Source organism: Hydra vulgaris, chromosome 08 (assembly GCF_038396675.1).
Source record: "Hydra vulgaris chromosome 08, alternate assembly HydraT2T_AEP".
Taxonomy (NCBI): Eukaryota; Metazoa; Cnidaria; class Hydrozoa; order Anthoathecata; family Hydridae; genus Hydra; species Hydra vulgaris.
In genome coordinates this window covers 12,219,952-12,240,000 of record NC_088927.1, presented here as the reverse complement: position 1 = coordinate 12,240,000, position 20,049 = coordinate 12,219,952, and the positions used below count along the sequence as shown (strand labels likewise).

The 20,049-nt window shown below is 29.8% G+C and overlaps 2 protein-coding genes across 9 annotated transcripts in view; one reads left to right on the top strand and one right to left on the bottom strand.

The window, feature by feature from the left end:
* Positions 1-2,103: 2,103 nt before the first annotated feature.
* LOC100203239 (small ribosomal subunit protein uS2) overlaps positions 2,104-20,049 on the bottom strand; it is a 75,262-nt gene continuing 57,316 nt past the window's right edge. Inside the window, exons 2-6 of one of the 3 annotated variants that reach the window (XM_065803099.1) lie at positions 6,846-6,874; positions 5,693-5,982; positions 5,329-5,619; positions 2,341-2,562; positions 2,104-2,255 (exon numbers count right to left, since the gene is read on the bottom strand). In XM_065803099.1, coding sequence (XP_065659171.1) covers positions 2,139-2,255; positions 2,341-2,562; positions 5,329-5,619; positions 5,693-5,982; positions 6,846-6,874 — 949 coding nt within the window. In that variant the 3' untranslated portion in view covers positions 2,104-2,138. Of the gene's footprint in view, positions 2,256-2,340; positions 2,563-5,328; positions 5,620-5,692; positions 5,983-6,837; positions 6,881-20,049 lie in introns of those variants that run through there. The other 2 variants (XM_065803100.1, XM_065803101.1) reach the window with 2 other exon arrangements.
* Positions 9,769-18,418, top strand: LOC136083623 (uncharacterized). 6 transcript variants are annotated; one of them, XM_065803096.1, is made up of 7 exons: positions 9,769-9,878; positions 9,982-10,038; positions 10,174-13,725; positions 13,821-13,891; positions 16,876-16,910; positions 17,044-17,113; positions 18,389-18,418. In XM_065803096.1, the coding sequence occupies exons 1-3, from the start codon at positions 9,863-9,865 to the stop codon at positions 13,536-13,538; spliced, it is 3,438 nt and encodes a 1,145-aa protein (XP_065659168.1). In that variant the 5' UTR covers positions 9,769-9,862; the 3' UTR covers positions 13,539-13,725; positions 13,821-13,891; positions 16,876-16,910; positions 17,044-17,113; positions 18,389-18,418. The 6 variants fall into 6 exon arrangements, with proteins under 6 accessions (XP_065659168.1, XP_065659166.1, XP_065659167.1 ...); XM_065803094.1 differs by having other exon boundaries at positions 13,821-13,901; XM_065803095.1 differs by lacking the exon at positions 18,389-18,418 and having other exon boundaries at positions 17,044-17,832.

Genomic DNA, 20,049 nt, shown 5'->3' with positions numbered 1-20,049 from the left:
TAATGTCATCTAGACCTGGACTTTTGTTTTGTTGTAAGGTATTAAATGCATTCTTAAGCTCATCCGGAATTATATCAAGCTCGTTCATAACTGACGTTTTTTTTTCTAAATACGATCAATAACATTTTTTTCCAGGAGTTATTTTATTAGCTAGTTTTTCCCCAATTTTTATGAAATAATTATTAAATTTCTCTGCAATATCTATTGCCTTATTGGTGACTGTATCATTCTCATCTGTTTTTAAGTATTGCGGGAATACTTTGGTGGCATCTTTGTATATACATACATACATATTATATATATATATATATATATATATATATATATATATATATATATATATATATATATATATATATATATATATATATATATATATATATATATATTATTATTATTATTTTATTGATCACCCTCTGGAAAATATATTTATAAAGTAAAAATACAAACTAAAATACATAAAAGAGATAAAAAAAGTATCATTTAGGAAAAAATTCCTAAATGATACTTTTTTTAAAAAGTAGCTTCAGGAATTACATTCTCTGAGTCTTTAAGTTTTACTTGTTTTCTAACATTAGCATTAAGGTTTTCATATTCAGTTTATGAATATCACGTGACTCATTTATATCTTCTAAAAAAGATTTAACTGAACAGTACTTAAGTTGGGAATTAATTTAATTGTTTAAAAGACGGATAAATAGATTTATTTTGTTTTGGTGTATGTAATTTGACATTTCTTTAATTTTAAATAGAGAGGGTATATAGTTTTTACTATGCTCGGAGACATTAAAAAGCGATTTTAATGCGTTCCTTCCAAATGTGTCGAGTCTTTTCATTGTTGACTTTTTATTTTTACAGAGCTCAAGACCGTGGGTTAGCGTCGGAACTACTACGTTAACAAAAACACTGAAATGTTAATAAAACCAATCATTTTACCCAAACAAATAATAAATTGAAAACACAGGTCATTAATAAAAAAAATGTCCTGATGCCGAGTATAAACAATTTGTTTAGCATTTCTCATTTCGATTTCAAATATGCAACTAAATTTTCATTATCACGTCAAGTTGTTATTATATATTATATAATAACAACTTTGGAATCAAATCTTTAGCATTTGAGGTTAAGTCCTTAATTTTATCAACAACAAAAAAATTATTTAAGTGTCGTTAATGAGAAATTCTATACAAAAAACACATTGTTAGCTCGGCACCAAAAAGAAAAAAAAGTTTTCGTTGACCAGTGTAATTAAAAAAATTCTTTAACTGGTACTTTGTTTTAGTAGGTAGGCTCTTGTCAAACCCCTATTCCGACGTTGAGCGTTCGCTAACTCGGATTTTAAGATTTGTGTCACTTTGGATAAATGTGGATTTAGGTAGAAAAGTTCAAGCATTGACTGACAAAAAAGGATAGGTGAGTAAACATACATCGACTGTTTAAATAGGTAGTCTTGAAAACAGTTTTCTTTCTTTACAGACCTGAAGAAATAAATCGGAATTCGAGTTCAACACGTTTTAGTTCGATTCGACGTAATGCCATTAACTCTTAACATTTTAGACCACGCATTAATTTCTTTTTGTACTTAGAGCCAAATTTTACGAAAGACATTGGTAAAACATGTAAGCTTTCATATTTTTATATATTCTTTACATATTAGTTATTTATGCAACATGCTATATTCAATTGTGAAGTATTTATTTGCATAACTATTGCCAGATTTGCCTGTTTTAAATTTTTGAAACCCAAATCAGTTTCACATTTTTTTACTACTTTTCTTTATAAAAATGAGTTTTCTTTTAACTATAAAATCTTCTGCACCCATTCCAATTTTCGTTTTCAAAAAATTTTCCTAGTTGAAATAGCCCTACCACACAGTGATAGTTTTCATTAAAAAAATCGACTCTCATTTTAAGGCATTTGACAAAAAATTTGAGAAAATAAACCAACTTAGATGAACTTTGGGAGAAAAATGATCAATTGACCTTTTTGAATTTCGTTATATGTATTAGAGTTTTAGGTTTATAGAGAGTTATTAGGATATCTCGAAACAGTCTTGTATTTTAATAGAAAGGTTTAAAAGCCGCAACATACATAAAACTAAAGAAAATATGAACTTGATTTTTTTCTAAACAGATTAATTAAGCACCCCAATCTTCTATTTTGGGAGTTGCCCAATCAGCAGAAGCAGCATTTGTATCAGCTTCCCATCCGGGCTCATTACCCCATTCTTTTGGTACACTTGGTTCAGCTGTCCACTGCAAAAAAAAAAAATAAAAAAATAAAAAACCCATCCACAAGTAACTACTCAAACTATACCATAAGAAAAAAAAATCAACTTACATCTGCACCAGAAATAACTGGTTGGTCACCCCAATCAGCACCAGCAGCAGAGTGATCAATATTTCCAGAATAATCAGTCTGGTATGGTTCATCAGGCTTAGCTGAGGCAATTGCTGCAGCTTGTTCTTCCTTTTCTATGTCTTCAGGGTCACGATAAAAGAATAAATCAGGCATAGTATCCCATTCTGCTTTACGACTGATCACTCCACGAAGTCGCAAAACCTAACAACAGTTTAGTATTTTTTTAGGTTGATTCTGTAAAATGCTCTCAACAAAATGAGAACTTTCTAATACTTAATTAATAAACAAATAACGACTAAGTAAACAAACAGTTAATAAGCTGTTTACACTAAAACTTTTTTTACTTAGGGGAGAGTGGGGCACCATGATACATTGTAACTGTAGAGGCACATCTTAAGAGTTGTGACAACTACTTTTATATAGTGTTACTACTAGAGCTAAATATATCATTTGACATTATTAGGCCTGCGAGGGGTTGAAATTTGTATTTTTTTGATAAAGTAATTTATTAGTTCTTAAAGGTTATAAGATTTAAGGTATCTCATTTGATGTGTCTATCACTAAGCATTATTTTCTAAACTACAATCCATAAGCTCTTTAACTTCATTTAACAAAATCATTAAAAAAACAAGTTAATACTAAAAATAAAGTTTTAGTTTTCTATTAGAAAGTGTGGGGTAACTTGATATAGCATTTGGGGAGGGGGCCTAAAACTGTAGAATAGTACTCCGTTGTGTCATTAACAAATCTAATAATTATTTTTTTTTAAAATTTATAGTCAATTTTAAAAGATTTATGTAAATATAAGACAAGGAGATACTATTCCAATACAAAGCTGTTATTTATTGACGATTAAGAATGACACTTAAAACAATATATAATTTGGTCTTCTAAAATGCGATTTGGACCATTGGATGTATTATTTGGGTTATAAACAATTTTTTTATATTTTAAATAAAAATCTGCCTTTAATCTATGGTTTATACTTTTTATTTATTTATTTTTTAATGATGCTCATAGAGTGTATCAAGGTACCCCCCCCCACGGGTGAAGTACCTTGTAACAAATTTTTAAATTTTTGTTTAAATAGTCTCACAAGTTTAAACTGTTATATTTTGGTAATTTATACATTTAATTTTGTAGGTATAAAATTACTCTATAAATTAAACCAATTACCTAAACAAATGCATATTAAATAAGTTGTTACAAAGCAAATACCAAAAGTGTCATGGTGCCCCACTCTTCCAAACTTAAAAACCTAAAATTTATTAAAAAATTTTTTATTTACAAATTTATCATTTATGGTCCGATGAGCATTTAATAACTTAACCGCTATCTAAAAAACTCGCACCTTTCTTTAACCATTACTATTACAAATACATATTTGTAAAAAGTTCCTGAATTTATTAAAATCATTTAAATATCAATAATCTTTTTTTACATACATATACATTTCACTTAAAATTTGGGTTTAATTAAAACCTGGATATTCCGCTTTAATTAAAATTAATGAAATCATTATTTATGTATAACACCTTAATAAGGCGTGGTTTGAAAAAAACAATAAATTGTAAGTTATAAAAATATAACACTATTTTATCATAAAAACACAATTAGAGACAAGAGTTATTACTTTTGTAAGTTTATTTTGTTTTAAACAATTTTTCCGCTAACAAAATGAAGTTAATTCACCCCATGAAAACAAAGAACACTGTTTTGCATAAACTTTGAAGATTTTACCAGATATTACACTTTGTGATCCTAATTTTAATTCCACTATCATCCTTAGAGTAATTCAATAAATATATATTAATTTAGTTTTAATTTAAAAAAAATTATTCTAATTGCAAAAAGTTAAACAAAGAAAATAAAACTAATCAAAAAAAGATAGAAGTAACCCTCTTTAAAACCACAACCACAATAATATATTTTAACGTCTACTGTTACTTCATAAGCAGCCTCTGAAAACTTCAACATTATTGTTATGTTTTAAGTTCAGAAATAATCATGAGTTACACAGATAGACAGTTATTTTATATTCAAATTTAGGATTATTTTTATCTCCATATCTCTTTGGCCTCTACCTAATAGTGATGCCTTTGGGGATAATTTAGGGAAAAAAAAGTTGAAGCGAAAAAGAATATTTAAAATAACTATAATATATTTGAAAGCCTAACACATTGACTATTATATAGGTAGCCTCTGCCATAACTATTAAGCAACCAGGGCTATGGCCGGGGCCAGGTTTGATAACACATAGCCCTGACCGGGGATGAATTTAAGATCAGTGCTGCATTAATATTGATAGATCCTATAAAAATGTTATTTTTAATTAAAATTTATGATGAGTTATAATTAAAAACAAGACTTTTATAGGATCTATCAATATAAATGCAACCCCGGTCATAAACCCGGCCAGGGCTGCATTAAAATTGATAGATCCTATAAAATATTGATTTAAATAAAATTCATATCATAAACTTTAATTAAAAATAACATTTTTATAGGATTTATCAATATTAATGCAGCCCTGATCATAAACCAGGCTCTGGTCATGCCTATGTGTTATCAAACCTAGCTCCGGCCCTGGTGCTTTTACTAGCCATAACCCCAGTCATGAATTTATGACGCTCCCCTTTAAAAGTTACACATCTAGTGCAATGTTAGAAAAAACTGATATCATTAAAACAGAGCAATTTTGTTAATATAATGATGGGTTTTGAGAGCAATTTAGTTCAGATAATCTGATTTAAAAATTGTTTATATTTATTGGTTATTGAAGTATTTAAATACTTCACAAAATTAAATATAAACGATATTAAATACAAACCGTATTATTATTTATTGGTGGGGTTAGATACTAAACTTTTTTTAATTAAAAAAAAGAAATTGTTTGTTTTACATTGTTGTTGTATGAAAATAACATTAAAAATTAAAAAAAAATTAAATCGTAATTAAAAAACTTACTTCTCTTGCTAACATCCACCACATTGTACCGATAGATTGAATACCTCTATTATTACAAGGAATGGCACAATCAACAAACCTTAAGGGTGAATCAGTGTTGCACAAAGCAATAATAGGAATGTTTACATAAGAAGCTTCAGTCAATGCTTGATTATCGTGCTGAGGATCAGTAGAAATTAATAAACGAGGTTCACGAAATGCTTTTTGGATTTGATTTGTAAATGTTCCTGGAGTAAATCGGCCAGCTACTGCAATAGCGCCTGTGTTTTGTGCAAATTTTAAAACAGCACGCTATAAATACGCAGAAGTCTTGAAATACTTATATATTTTCTAAATTTTAAAATAATAAAAGAAAAGCTCTTACTGTTCCGTATGGTCGAGATGATATAACACAGACATCCCCAGGATGTTCTATACTTGCTATAATTCGTGCAGCTAGAATAAGCTTTTCCCAAGTTTTCCTTAAGTTAATAATGTGAATTCCATCACTTTTTCTTTTGAAAACGTAGCCTTGGCATGATGAAGCTACGTTAGTGGAACCTAAGTGCACACCAGCAGCTAAAAATTTGACAACATCTTCTTGTTTAAGAGAGAGAGCATCAATTCCCTCAGACATTATGACGAGTTTATCCTCAAAAGGTAACGATGGACAACCTTAAAAATATTAAAACAAATATAGTTGATGCTCTAGTTAGATCAAACAATATTTTATACAACTTTATACAACTTATCATTTTTATCATGACTTCATAAGCAGCCTCTAAATGTTTCAACATTTGCTTTCAGACAAATTTCAGAAAAAATCATTAGTCCATGAATTTATAAAATGTTTGAGTAAAAACCATTTTGATTCTAGAATACCTTTTAGTTATAGAAAATTTTAAATGTTAAAAACATAAAACAAAAACTAAAAGTCAGTAATACTTTTGTTACAAACAAATATTGCTAAAATCTTTTAAATGATAAAAGAAAATTGTTTTTAAAATCAAGAAAATTCTTTATAAATTTAAATTAAAATTTATCTTAGTAGAAATTATTATCAGTTGGAGACAGTATGATAGCTCATTAGCATAATAAAAAAACGAAAACCTAACAACTACAATAATATTTTTTAACGTCTACTGTTGCTTCATAAGCAGCCTCTGAAATCTTCAACATTATTGTTATGTTAAAAGTTCAGAAATAATCATAAGTTAAACAGATAGACAGCATAGTATATTGCTTATATAAAGTTATTTTATATTCAGTGAGAATTATTAAGAGAGGTAACATACTCCTTAAATATAATAGTGATAGTTAAAGAACAAGTTCTCTTTAAGCCTCACATTAGCCACATAAAACTTAAACATATTAATGCTTTAGGTTCAGAAGTAATCACATAAGGATGGAGACTTTGTTATGCAGCTATTCTTATTATTGTAGAGGAAAATCAGATATAGATATCCATTCGATATAATTTTCATTTATTATTTAATTAACTAATATGGAAAAAATAAAATTTGAACGCACTGACTCACTATATCTGAACGCCAAGAGGTTTGAAAAGACCTACCATTTTAGCACGTGTATTTTATAACCGCGCAATGATTTGTGGGAGATTTCGTCAATTTCGTCAAAACCTGGGGGCATGGGCCACCAGGTTTAATTAAGTGGGTTTAATAAGTGGGGTAATATATAAATGGCTTTATACATAGTCATAAGAAATAGATCGTCTGGAAACATGTGGCGTTTTTATTGTTTTGCCGTTTTTACTTGAATTTTAAATTTTGGCTTGTTCACCCTGCACAAGTTTTTAAAATGAGCAGTGAACTTCATTTAGAAACACAGCTTGATGATTTTTATATGGCTCTAACTGATAGAATTTTTGACAATAACATGGAAATCAAACAAGAACTAGATAATTTATTATCTGAAGTTTGTTTAAAATCCAATTTTTCGTGCGACTTGTGTTGTAAAGTTCATAAAACGAAATATGGCCTGATAAGGCATAAAACTTCGAAACACGAACAAGTCAACTCAATTAGTAAAGAAAAAGACTTCTTACAATTTAGTTATCTTGATCTTGAGAAAATTGTTGAAGAATCTGTTTCTAAATTATCAAATGATTTATGCTTGCTGGAAGAAATTCGAATCAAATTTTTAAAGCAGAATTTTTGTTTTAGATCTGAAAGTTCAATTTCTCTTTTCGAAAAATTACAGGGTTTTAATTCAAAATACAATGGTGATGCAGAAAAATTTTATTCTCAATTTTCTGGACTTCTTTATAAAAATTTATTGCCATTAAATTTGACAATGTTTTACTGACCAATACTTTGCTTACTGAAGTTGAAAATTACATACCTCGAGATCTTTTAGAAAGTAAACATAATATTTCATCTCATAGCGAAGTTTCATCATCTTATGTTTTTTCTGATAATGAATTAAGTATAACTCAATATTTGTCAGGCTATGTTGTTCAAAAACTTTACTCAGAGTTAAAATTTTATAAATCTGATGAGGAGTATAAAAAACAATGCAAAGAAATATTATCAGCATGCATAACTGATTCAGATGATACCCAAAAATATGTTAATACTAAGAACAGAGGTGGTTTATTTAAAACTAACATCTATACTCAAAATACCTTTATCTAATGTGAAATAATGTTTCGTAAAAAAAGCAAATCTTTTGTAACATCTATTAACAGCAAAGCTCTGGTTAATGAAATGTTTAAGGACTCTGTGATTATAAGTAGTTTAAACAATATATGTTACAGTACTGAAGTGCAAATTGATAAAGAAATTTATTTTTCTCTTCTTGAAAGTATGCTTGTTTTGTTCGCAAGAGTAAGAAGCCTTTCCTATCCTAGAGATATTCGTAAGAAACATCAAATTAACAAGCGGCAAGCACGCAAATCTTTTATAAGAACAGAGAATAAAAAAGCGACGTGCAGCAATGTAGTTGATCCTTAAATTTGGTCTTGCGTTCATAGCCAATATGCTTTAGAAGATATAAAACGGTTATTTTTGCAGCCACAAATTAATAAAAATGTTATGGCTAAAATAACTTAGTTATTTTTAAATAAAGATATTGGTATTTATTTGCTGTTGAATAAAAAAAAAATATTATTTTCTTTTTAGTTTTATGTTTTGTATATAAATTATGTATATAGGAACTTTTATTTAATTGATTAAAATCCATTCAATTTTTCATTAGTATAAATAATAATCGATAGAGAAATGATTGTATCATTGATGATTTGAAATACTATAAGATTATATACTTCGTATATATAATATATCCTATACCGTAAACCGGGGTAACTTTGGCCAGCGGGGTAACTTTGGCCATTTTTAAAAATTTTAATTAAACATCTATAACTTTTTAACAGTTATGTAACGTTTTACTATTTTTGTTTTATTTGTAAATGCAATCTTTCTTGCTTAAATTTTGATATGAAGTTTGTTGCAAATGCTCTTTACTATAAGTAAAAAAGAATGAAAACTACATCTTGGTAAAACACAATCAAAAACTGTAAAACAGAATGTTGTCTGGGCGAAGATAAAAATGATAGCAAACAACTCAGTTTTACTTCTGTTTTAAAGACAAAGGTTCAGATAAAATTAGGTGAAAAGTTTTTGGCTCAAGTAACAACATTCTGGTTTTTTTACAGGGTGGTCAAAGTTACCCCGTAGGTTTATACTCTTTTGGGGTAACTTTGGTAGCGATTCCACGGCTTAACAAAAAACATTTGACGTTTGACAAAAAACACGTAATTTTCATAAACTTTGCTCTGTTATATCTTTTTGTATGGTTAAGCTAGCGCCTTGAGGTTTTTTGCATCAGTTAGTGTTACTCAATTTCTTTGCAACCGTATATAGAAAGTATTAAGCTTTGTATGGCTTCATTTATATATTACCCATATCTTGAGACCACTTTTCATAAAAAAACTTGCCGCGGGAACGTTTTTTTAAAACGAAGCTTTTGAAGGTAAGGATTCCTAAGATCTTAAACACATCTAATTTTTATGAAACTTTCCATATTTATTAAGAAAAGGACGGGGAATCTAATGGAATCTGGACGTTTTTTAACATTTATACAAAAAATTTTAGTTCTCAGCGTTTAAAAACTTCAAGGTTGATTTATATAAAAAAAAAAGTGTTTTTGAAAAACGTCCAGGTGGAAATTGCAAGTTTAGCCTTTCCTCTATTTAAAACAAGTATTTACTTAAGTTTACCTAAAGAATTGGTACTTAGGATTTGCATATATAAATTATGTGTATATATATATGCTTTTGTTCGCGTATTTAATGACGTTATCTGTTTTGATTTTTGCGTTTGTTTTGGTTAGATTATGAAAATTAAATTGAAAGTGAAAGTATAATTCTTAAAATTTTAATCAAATGAAAATACATCTTTTCCTTTTTCCCAGGTAAAAGGTCTGCATTCTTCAAGAAAGTTAAAATCTTGATTTTTGCTATTTTAACTACAGGTTGCTCTTATTTAAACTGTTTTTTTCAAAACAAAAACCTGAAAATAGTATTCAACAAAAGCTTATGAAAATGGAGTTGTGTAAGAAATTTATTATATCTTTTTATATTTATTTGCCTCTATTTGTTTGTTGATTAAATACTATGAACTCTTGTAATAATTATTTTAATTCCTTTTTTTTTAGGTGTTGACATTAACAATAGTCTCACCAAAATGGTTGCTCCATCTATAAGTCAAGAAAGTAAGTCAAAATTTTAAATTAGGAATACTGTAGCACAAATTTTTTTCATTTTATTAATTCAATTTATTAGAACCAAAATAATCCACCCCTTATTTTTCTTTATGTCACTTAAATTAAGTTTAATTTTAATTTTAGTATCTGACACTGTTATGGATTATCTTAATATTAATGGAGGCATTGTATCCCTCAAAAATCCAGATTTGGTTTTAACCAATCGCCATTTTTTACAAATTTGTAAAGAAAAAGATAAATTTAACTTGACATGGCCAAATCTTTCAGTATTTTTTACATCCTTGTTTAAATACCCTATATCTAGAGTTATGCTGATCAAGTGCCTTCAAAAGTCAAAAGATTTTATTGCAAAAGTAAATCGTGCCAAAAATTTTGATTTAAGAAAGTATTTTTTAAGCTCTGCTTTATCTTTTATTGGTGCTTTTCCGGATGTTGTTGGTTTGTCACCTTCTAATGCTTGTTCTACCCCAACTTCTATCCACAATAGTGATATTGTTCCAAATCAAATTACTGTTTCTGTATCTTCTGATTTGAACTTGCAAATTGCTAATGATGATTTTTTGTGTTCTGTTACCCCAAACTCTATTGTATACACCCCTTTAGGAAATGATTCTGAAAATTTTCTTCTTGAAGCGCAAGTTAATGAAGTGAATCTGCCAGTTTCCAATTCAGATAAAAAACTACCTATATTATCAGGTGATTTGGCCTATCAAATAAAAAAATACAAACAGAGAATTAATTATCTTAAATTACAAAACAGACAAATTAATAAAAGATGTAATGAATATAAAAGAAAATATCAAGCAATCTTGTCAAAATATAATGTCAGAAATGTCAACAAAAGAGAAGTTAGAAAGGATTGTAGGATTAACCAATTGTTGCAAAAAAATTTTAGATTAGAAAAAGAAATTGATTTGGCTAGAAAACGTTCACAATCAGATAGACAAAAGGCATGGTATTTTAAGAAAAAAATTGAAAACACTGTTTTGAAAACATCTGATGAAGCGAATGACTCAATCTTAAAGGAGAGTTTAAATTACTTTGAAAATCTTTCAGAAGAGCTGAAGGAAAGAGTTAACTTTTTTGAAAAAAATGTAATTGATGTTTTTGAAGGAGGTAGATATAATGATGAAATTCGCTCTGTACATTATGACCTTTTAAGTAAAAATGTTTCTGTTAACAATGTTGAATCAGTTATCAGAACTGTACTACAAAAAATGGCTGGAATTTCATGTGGTACACTTCCAAAAAAATCTTTGGCTGCTGAATTTTTTAGTGAAATGAACCTTTTATCAAAAGCACAGGTTAGAGAGGCTATATTGGATAGTACACACAATGTTCTTCATACAGATGGCACAAAGTATAATTTTAGAGAGATTGGTAGTTTTCAAGTCACAACGTCATCTGGAAGCTACACGTTTGGGATAGAAGATATGTTTTCAGGCGAGGCACAATCTTATTTTGGAGAGCTAAAAAATTTACTCACTGATATGTCTCAGATATTTTCTCCTGAAAAAGAAAACTATGAGGATGATCTTCGGAAGCTTATTTTTTCATTCAAATCTTTGATGACAGATCGCACCATAGTTAATTCAAGTTTTTTTAGCCAATTTAAACATTGGAGAGAAGCAATTTTGCCTTTTGTTGTTGAAAACTATGAACTACTTCCTTTAAATGAAAAATTAAAAATTTCTCAAATGCATCATGTTTTTTGTGGCTTACATGTTATCCATAATTTAGGAATATATGCAGAAAAAGCAATCATAGAATGGGAAAAAGTGGTTGAGCAGGAAGGTAGTGTTCATGGTGGTTTTATAAATTCTCAAAACTCACGTACCTTTGATATTTTGTATGAACTTTCAAAACTTACAAGCTATAGACATGGCGATCAACGGAACGGGAAAGCTGATGAATGGAGGGCATTTTTGCGTAAAAAGTTTTCAAAAAATTTTATGGTTTCATTTCTGCATCATCGGTTTAACATTATATTTTTACTTGGTGGAGCAACGTATTTTCATAAAGATCATCTTAAAGAATTTGTTTTTAATCTTGATGGTTCAAATTTCCTTCATGAATCAATTAGGCATGATATTGACAACATAATTTTTCATGCTTCAACCAGAGCTCTGGGAATTTTTAATAAACTGATATCAGGACCTCTTTTTCGTATTATTGAAGAAGAAGGTCATATTTTTTCTTTAAATACCGTTTGGTCGCAAATGTTTAATTATTTTGTTTGTTGTTCTTCTGATGCATCAATAATGTTAAGTGGTTCTACATTTTTTGATGTCAAATATCTCACTAAGGATGAATTGTTTGATTGTTTGTTTTTTAACTGTAATGACCCACTTTTGGATGCCTTAACACAAGAATGTCTTGAAGTTATATGTTGTTCGTGTTCAGTTATGATCCAGAGTCAGTTAAGAGACCAATTGCCTGGAGGGAAATATCACAATCCAGATGTTGGTGTCCTTGAGGAAACTCAAAACTGTCCGCGTACTAACATTGTGTCTGAACGTGACTTTGCTTCTTATGACCGCAGGTTAAAAATGAAACCTAACATGGCAACAGTAGCTGCAGCTGGTGTCATCATGTTTAACAATAACAAAACAGCTGATTGGATATATGGGAAATCCCAGGAAGAATTGGCAAGGCTAGTTTTACTAGCAAGGCGAAATAGAAAAGGATATATCAGAAAGTACAGAGAAAAAAAAGCAAATATATTGCAGTACAAAATCGATGAGATGGACAAGCGCAACTTAGAAAAGGAAATAAAGGAGCAAAAGGCAAGCGAAGAAAAAGAGTTTTTGACAACAGAAATTGGGAAGGATGGTGGTTTAATTTTGTGTAAAGAGGATTTTGAGCAAATCTTAGGTACTGAAAATGAAATTGTAATGAAGTTGCAAAGACAAATTAAATTTCGAAAAAAAGTACTACAGCAAAAATTTCCAGAAAAGTGGCTACAGTTAGGAGAAAAGGTAAAAGGTGAAAATTACAAAAAATTTGGTATAGAGGCGTTAAAAACAAACCTGCTATCAATTTTTAAGTTTTTAAAAGATGCTCCAGAACAACGAGCAAATACAATAAAATGTTCAGTCATCAGACAGAATAATGAAAGACAAGAAATGTTGTTAACATTAAAAAAAAAGGTCAGATTAGAGGGTGACACTAGATTATTAATGGAAACTAGAAAAATAATAAGAGCAGGCACATCAAAGGGAGGGGTTCCAAAGTTTTTAGGAAAAAGAATTAAACATAAAATGGTAGATGAAGGTGGAAAGGATGTATGGTATTCAGGGCTCGTAGTAAGTGTTTTAGATGACAATGAATTTGATGATGAATGCGAGTTTGAGATACTATATGACGGATTTGAGGATAAATACGATATCGAGTTAGTCAAAGAGTGGAGGATGAAATGTGTTGTGATAGAGGGAAAGGCTGATGGTTATGTGGAGGGCGAAATTCGAAAAAAACAAAAATGTTGTTAATATTGTTTTTGACGCAATGTCAATTCAACTTCAATTTATTGCATTTATATTTGCTATTATTATTATTCAATTTAATGTCTTTATGTTTGTAATCTGTTTGGTCATCTGGAGCAGTGTTTGCGCACCCACAATTCTTTATATGTATATTTGATTTCTGTTGGACCTCTGCAGCCATGACAACATACTGGTAAGTTATGTTTTCTATTTTTGCGCTGATGTACCATTAATATATCTATCCTTGTGTTTAGGTATTTGTGAGTCATTATATGTATATTTTTGTAGGTGCATCTACAAGTCATAATATGAATACCTGTCTTCTGTTCACCTCTACAGCGGTGTTGATCTACTGATTAGTAATTATTTGTATGTTTGTGTTTATGCACCCGTAAGTCATTATATGTATGTTTGTGTTTATGTACCCGTCAGTCATTATATGTATGTTTGTGTTTATGTACCCGTCAGTAATTTTGTGTATGTTTGTGTTCTGTTGGACCTCTAGAGCGGTGTTGACGCATCCGTAAGTCACTATATGTATGTTTGTGTTTATGTACCGGTTAGTCATTATGTGTATGTTTGTGTTCTGTTGGACCTCTGGAGCGGTGTTAACGCACCCGTAAGTCACTATATGTATGTTTGTGTTTATGTACCCGTCAGTCATTTTGTGTATGTTTGTGTTCTGTTGGACCTCTGGAGCGGTGTTACGCACCCGTAAGTCAATATATATATGTTTGTGTTTATGTACCCATCAGTCATTATGCGTATGTTTGTGTTCTGTTGGACCTTTGGAGCGGTGTTGACGCACCCGTAAGTCAATATATGTAAGTTTCTGTTTATGTACCTGTAAGTCATTATATGTATGTCTATGTTCTGTTGGAATTGTATGTATGTCTGTGTTCTCTGGTACAGCATTCATGCACGCGTAAGTCATTATATGTATATTTATGTTTTGTTAAAGAAAAAAAAAGTTTTTAGACCATGAAGGAACATATACAGTAAAATGATGCTGAATGATTACTCACACAAATAAGAATTTTTGTAGCACTTAGGGACAGTCACAGTAAAAGGATGAGACCTAATTGAATGATAAGTAATAAAAGAATGAATTTTAGCAGATGGCATAAGAGACACTAGCTCCTTAAAACATCACCCTTTATAGTATTTGTAGAAAAGAGTAAGAGAAGCAACACTATGACAGTGCGACAATGGTTGGCTACAGCGGCAGGTCTTGGTATTCTATAATTATTTTTATTTTTAATTTTTGTTAATAAACTTGTGTCACCCTCTAATCTGAGGTTTTGTTAACAACATTTCTCTTTTCTTTTTGATTTTTTTTTCGAAATTTATTTGTCTTTGCAACTTTATTACAATTTCAGTCACAATAAAAGGATAAGACTTAATTGAATGACGAGTAACACGAGAATGAATTTCAGTAGATGGCACAAGAGACGCTAGCTCTTTAGAGCAGTGCCCATTATAGTATTTGTAGAAAAGAGGAAAAGAGAAAGAGAAGCAACATTACGACGATGTGATAATGGTTGGAGGTTGGCTGCAAGAGCAGGTCCAACTATGTTTACAATGCATTTTTGAACCTTGACTAAAAGAGAAAGGGCATTATTGGAAGATCCGCCCCAGATGGGGCAACAGTATTCCATACTAGGAAGGATTTGAGATTTATAGAGATAAAGAATAAAATCCGGAGTAAGAAAGTGTTGAGCTCAATAAAGAGATGCAACCTTAGCAGATGCTAATTTTGCAATGGATTTGATATACAGTTTCCAAGAAAGATAGGAAGTAAGAGCTAATCCTAGAAGACGAAGGGTAGATGACTCATGGAGTACATTACTGTTAATAAATATAGGAAGATCTAGATTATGGAGATAACGATTAGCTGAAAAAAATTATGTTTTCTTTGAGTTAAAGTTCACCAGCCACTGTGAGCCTAATGCTGTAGCAGAAGTGAGATCCTTTTTAAGCTCAAATGCCCTCTTCAAGCAATCAGAGAGTGTTGCGTTCTTATCAAGGCAGGAATAAATGGTAGTATCAGCTGTAAAATGAGGCGATTGAAATCCATAGTGATGATCAGAAAGTAAGTTATTAGATTCAAGAGGAGAGCATAAGTGTTTGTTAATTAAAGACTCAAAACCCTTGCTTATAATTAGACCATTAGATATATCTACCTTCTTCAAAAACGTCAATTACATGTTACAAATTAAAATGTCTTTATTTGATAGGTGAAATCACCAGGTAATATAGGTAGTATCCAAATTAGAAACTGGAAGATTCACTTGATTAAATTGCGTTTTAATAAGAAAGTTTTTAGAACCATTTCCTAAAGGGATGTATGCAATAGAAGTTGGGGTAACAGCATGAAAAGTCATCATTAGCAATTTTCAAAATTAAATCAGAAGGTACAACAACAGTAATTTGATTGGGAACAATTTTACTATTGTGGATAGAAGTAGGGGTAGAGCAAGCATCAGAAGGTAACTACTTTTAAAGTTGGAAGTTACTGGAAGAGCCTAGATGAAGTTTATATATATATATATATATATATATTTTTTTTTTTTTTTTTTTTGTTATTCACCTCCTCAAGGCCAAGAAGGCCACTACAGATGAGGAGGCTACTTAATAGTGGTTATAACCCTCTCTCAACTCTATAACTCCGAAACACGAACCTCGATGAACAAGGCCGCTGCTCGGAGAAACTAGTTGAGCGCAGTACTACCAGGGGCGTGGTAGGGATCGAACTCGGAACCTCTCGCTTATGAAGCGAGCGTTTTACCACAACACCACTACTGCATATATAGCTAGATAACAATTAACAGACAACTTAAAAAATTGCAAAAAGATGGGTAAGTCCATAATGCCAGACTTTATCAAAAGCCTTTGAGATCCAGAGCAGTAGAATTTGCCTAACCACCTCTATGTAATGCTATGTAGTACCATTCTGTAACAACAGTTAGCAAGTCAGTTCTTAAACAAGATGATTGAAATCCATTTGTTTCTTATGTCATCTGCAAATAGAGCCACCTTTAAGCTTTTCAGGATGATCACTAGTTTTGGTTAAAAGTTAACCCATTACTTAGTGACACAAGTGTGACTTAGGAGCGTTTAGTGCCACAGGGTCTGTGTGTTTTGTGATTGTGATGTCATTGTTGTGATGTTTTGTGTAGATAGACAACTTGGCTTACCTTCTCGATGGTGTCTATTGTTAAAAATGATTATTAGTTTGTTTCGTTACTGAAACTTGCTACTTCCAATCATTCACTAAAAGCCAAGAAATAAGTTTTAGAATAAAAACATTTTTCTATGTTATTTTCATTTTTTTTTATCTTAGGCGTTTTCATAGGTTCACATAAGCAATCTTAAAGAGTAAGTTTCTTATTTTATACTTATTTAGTTTTAAATGTTTTTAATTTATATATTTCTAAAATGAATTAACAAAATATTTTTAACACGTTATTGTGTATCTGTGTTTCTAATAATAATATTTTTACATTTTTAGATATAATTTCTGCTGTTATACCTGCCTATTGCAGTTGTAAGTACTCCAAATTTCAGAAAGTTCGTTTGCTGTAAGTTATTTTCATTAAAAATTAAATTTTAACTTTATTGAAGAAACTTCTGTTTGTTAAATAGGTTATTCTGAATAATTTCGACAGATTTTAATGCCCTTTTGTAGTAATTTACTGACCGGTCTGTAAATTATACAATAATTTCAAAATGATGTATGATTTGGATTCCATGATTCCTTTATGCATATTTGTATGGTGTAATTATAATAAAACCCCAAATTTTATTTTCCAAAACTAAGTAAATAAGTGAAAACCATCAGTCTGTAAAATAGATGATTCTGGTTAATCTCGTCAGATGAATAAAAATGGGACCATTATGAAAAATTTCGAATCAAATTTAATAACGGTTGAAAAATATCAAATATATTCAAAGTCGGTATGCCCAGTTGGTTTGTGTAGCCCTTTTGCAGTAATTTACTGACCGGTCTGTAAATTATACAATGATTTCAAAATGATGTACTATTTGGATTCCATGGTTCCTTTATGCACATTTGTATAGTGTTATTATAATATAACCCCAAATTTTATTTTCTAAAACTAAGTAAATAAGTGAAAACCCTCAGTCTGTAAAATAGATGATTCTGGTAAATCTCGTCAGTTGAACAAAAAAATTTTGGGGTATTTTATTTTCTTATAGTTGTTGGATCACTATTGAAAATTTAAAGTCAAATGTAATAATGGTTTAAAAGTTATTCTAAAGTTAATATGACACCAAAATCAAGTAAATAAGTTAAAACCCACAGTCTGTAAAATAGACAAATCTGGACTATCCCGACTGAGTTAAATAAAAATATTTTGGTATTTTATTTTCTTATAGTTGGTGAATCAACATGGAAAATTTCAAGTCAAATGTAATAACGGTTCAAGAGTTATTCAAGAGTTAATATGACACCAAAACTAAGTAAATAAGTAAAAACCCTCAGTCTGTAAAATAGACAGTTCTGGGCAATCCCGACAGAATTTAAAAAATTTTTTTTTGTATTTTCTTTTCTTATAGTTGTTGAATCATTATGGAAAATTTCAAGTCGAATGTAATAACGGTTCAAAAGTTATTCAAAAGTCAATATGATCCAAAAATACTCTCTTTTTCGGTGCCATAACACTGCAAATTTTCCATACTTAAGCCCTATACCTTTCGTCAAAAAATCATCAATTTTTGCACTACAAAAAATTCAATAACTTTGGATCCGCTTAACTTCAAAGGTCGAATGACCCCTCATTTTTTAAGTCAGGTCAAGCTCTATACGATGATATAAATTATATATGTTTTTTTAGATTATAAAAAAATCGTCTGGAATGGCTAACTTTGGCCATGTAAATAATATTCATTTTAAAGTAGTTTGATCGTTATTTATTATTACTAGAGTATTTTTTTGAAGCATGTTATCGGAACAATTTATTTTGAAAAACAGTTTTTAGCATGAATGTATTTTAGGATTTTAAAAAAAGTATATTTTCTTGTTAAACTATTTGTTGTTGTTGTTGCTAAATCATAATTGTATTAACTTTATTACAAAATTAAAATTTATAGACTCTTATTTTTAAATTTAGTTGCAATTTAATAAAATTATATAATAGTTTAATAAATTACTACGTTGCAGTTTGCTTGTGTTGTTTATATTTACTTTTGTTTAAAGCTTAATCCCTCGTAAATATAACAAGCATAGTGTTGGAAAATGTGCATAAACACTTGTTCTAATACCAGTTCTTTTGAAAGAGTGTATGGGTGCAATTAATGAACGTATGTCTATTCATCAAGCCTCAAAAAGGTTTAGTATACCAGGAAGCACTATACATAATAAAATGAAGTCAACGCATAAAAAATGCATTGGTGCACCAGCCATATTTACTTATGATAAGGAGCAGTTATTTTCATCTAGAATCAAGGTTATGTGTGATTGGAGATTTCCATTAAATAAACTTGATGTTAAAATGTTATTTGCTGGTTATTTAAAATTGCAAAATTGTACTGTAAAAATATTTAAAAACAATGGTGATGATTGGGTCTCAAGTTTTATGAAATGTTCACAGTTAACCCATAGAATTGCATCAAATATTATAAGAAAACATGCAGCTATAAACAAAGAACAACTAAAAATTTATTTTGACAATATTAGACTTGAGCTTGAAAGAATTCCACCTTATAACATTTGAAATTATGATGAAACAAATTTGCGTGATGACCCTGGAAATAAAAATGTTGTTATGAAATGTGGAACTAAGTACCCTGAGAGAATAATGAATTGCAGTAAGGTTGGTTTCTCTATAATGTTTTGTGGAAATGGTGTCGGAGAAATTCTTTTGCCTAGATTCATATGCCTTCTGCCCAATTCAACCCATATGCTTTAACCTCTTGATATTGCATTCTTTGCACCATTAAAGAAAGCATGGAGAAGTATACTTCTAGTTTGGAAACTTACTTCTTGTGATAAAAAATTTGCAACGTTACCAAAAGAAGATTTCTCTAAGTTCCTGAATGATTTAATGACATCCATTAATGAATGTTCAAGAAAAAATTTAATAAGTTGATTTAGAACTTGTGGTTTGGTGCCATTTAATCCTAATCCAGTGTATATCAAGTTACCAAGTGAAAACGTCTTGAGTTCTCGTAAAGCTTTAGACCAAGGTCTTTTAGACATTAAATGAGAAAAAAAATGACAGTGGTGATAAAAAAGATGTTACACAAAGTAAAAATAAAAATAATATATCCAAAAAAAGACTTAAAATTGAACCAGGACAATCTATTTCTGTAGAATACGATAGTGAAACAGAAACACCATCTGAAGGTGAATCAGTCACTACTGAATTTATGATAGATTACTAAAGAGATGCCTAATTTTTTTTTTTTTTAAACAGAGTTTATGTTACAAATTGTTTGTTTAATTCTTTAGTACTCTCTTATTTTTTGCTTTTTCTGACATTTAATAAAAAAAAAA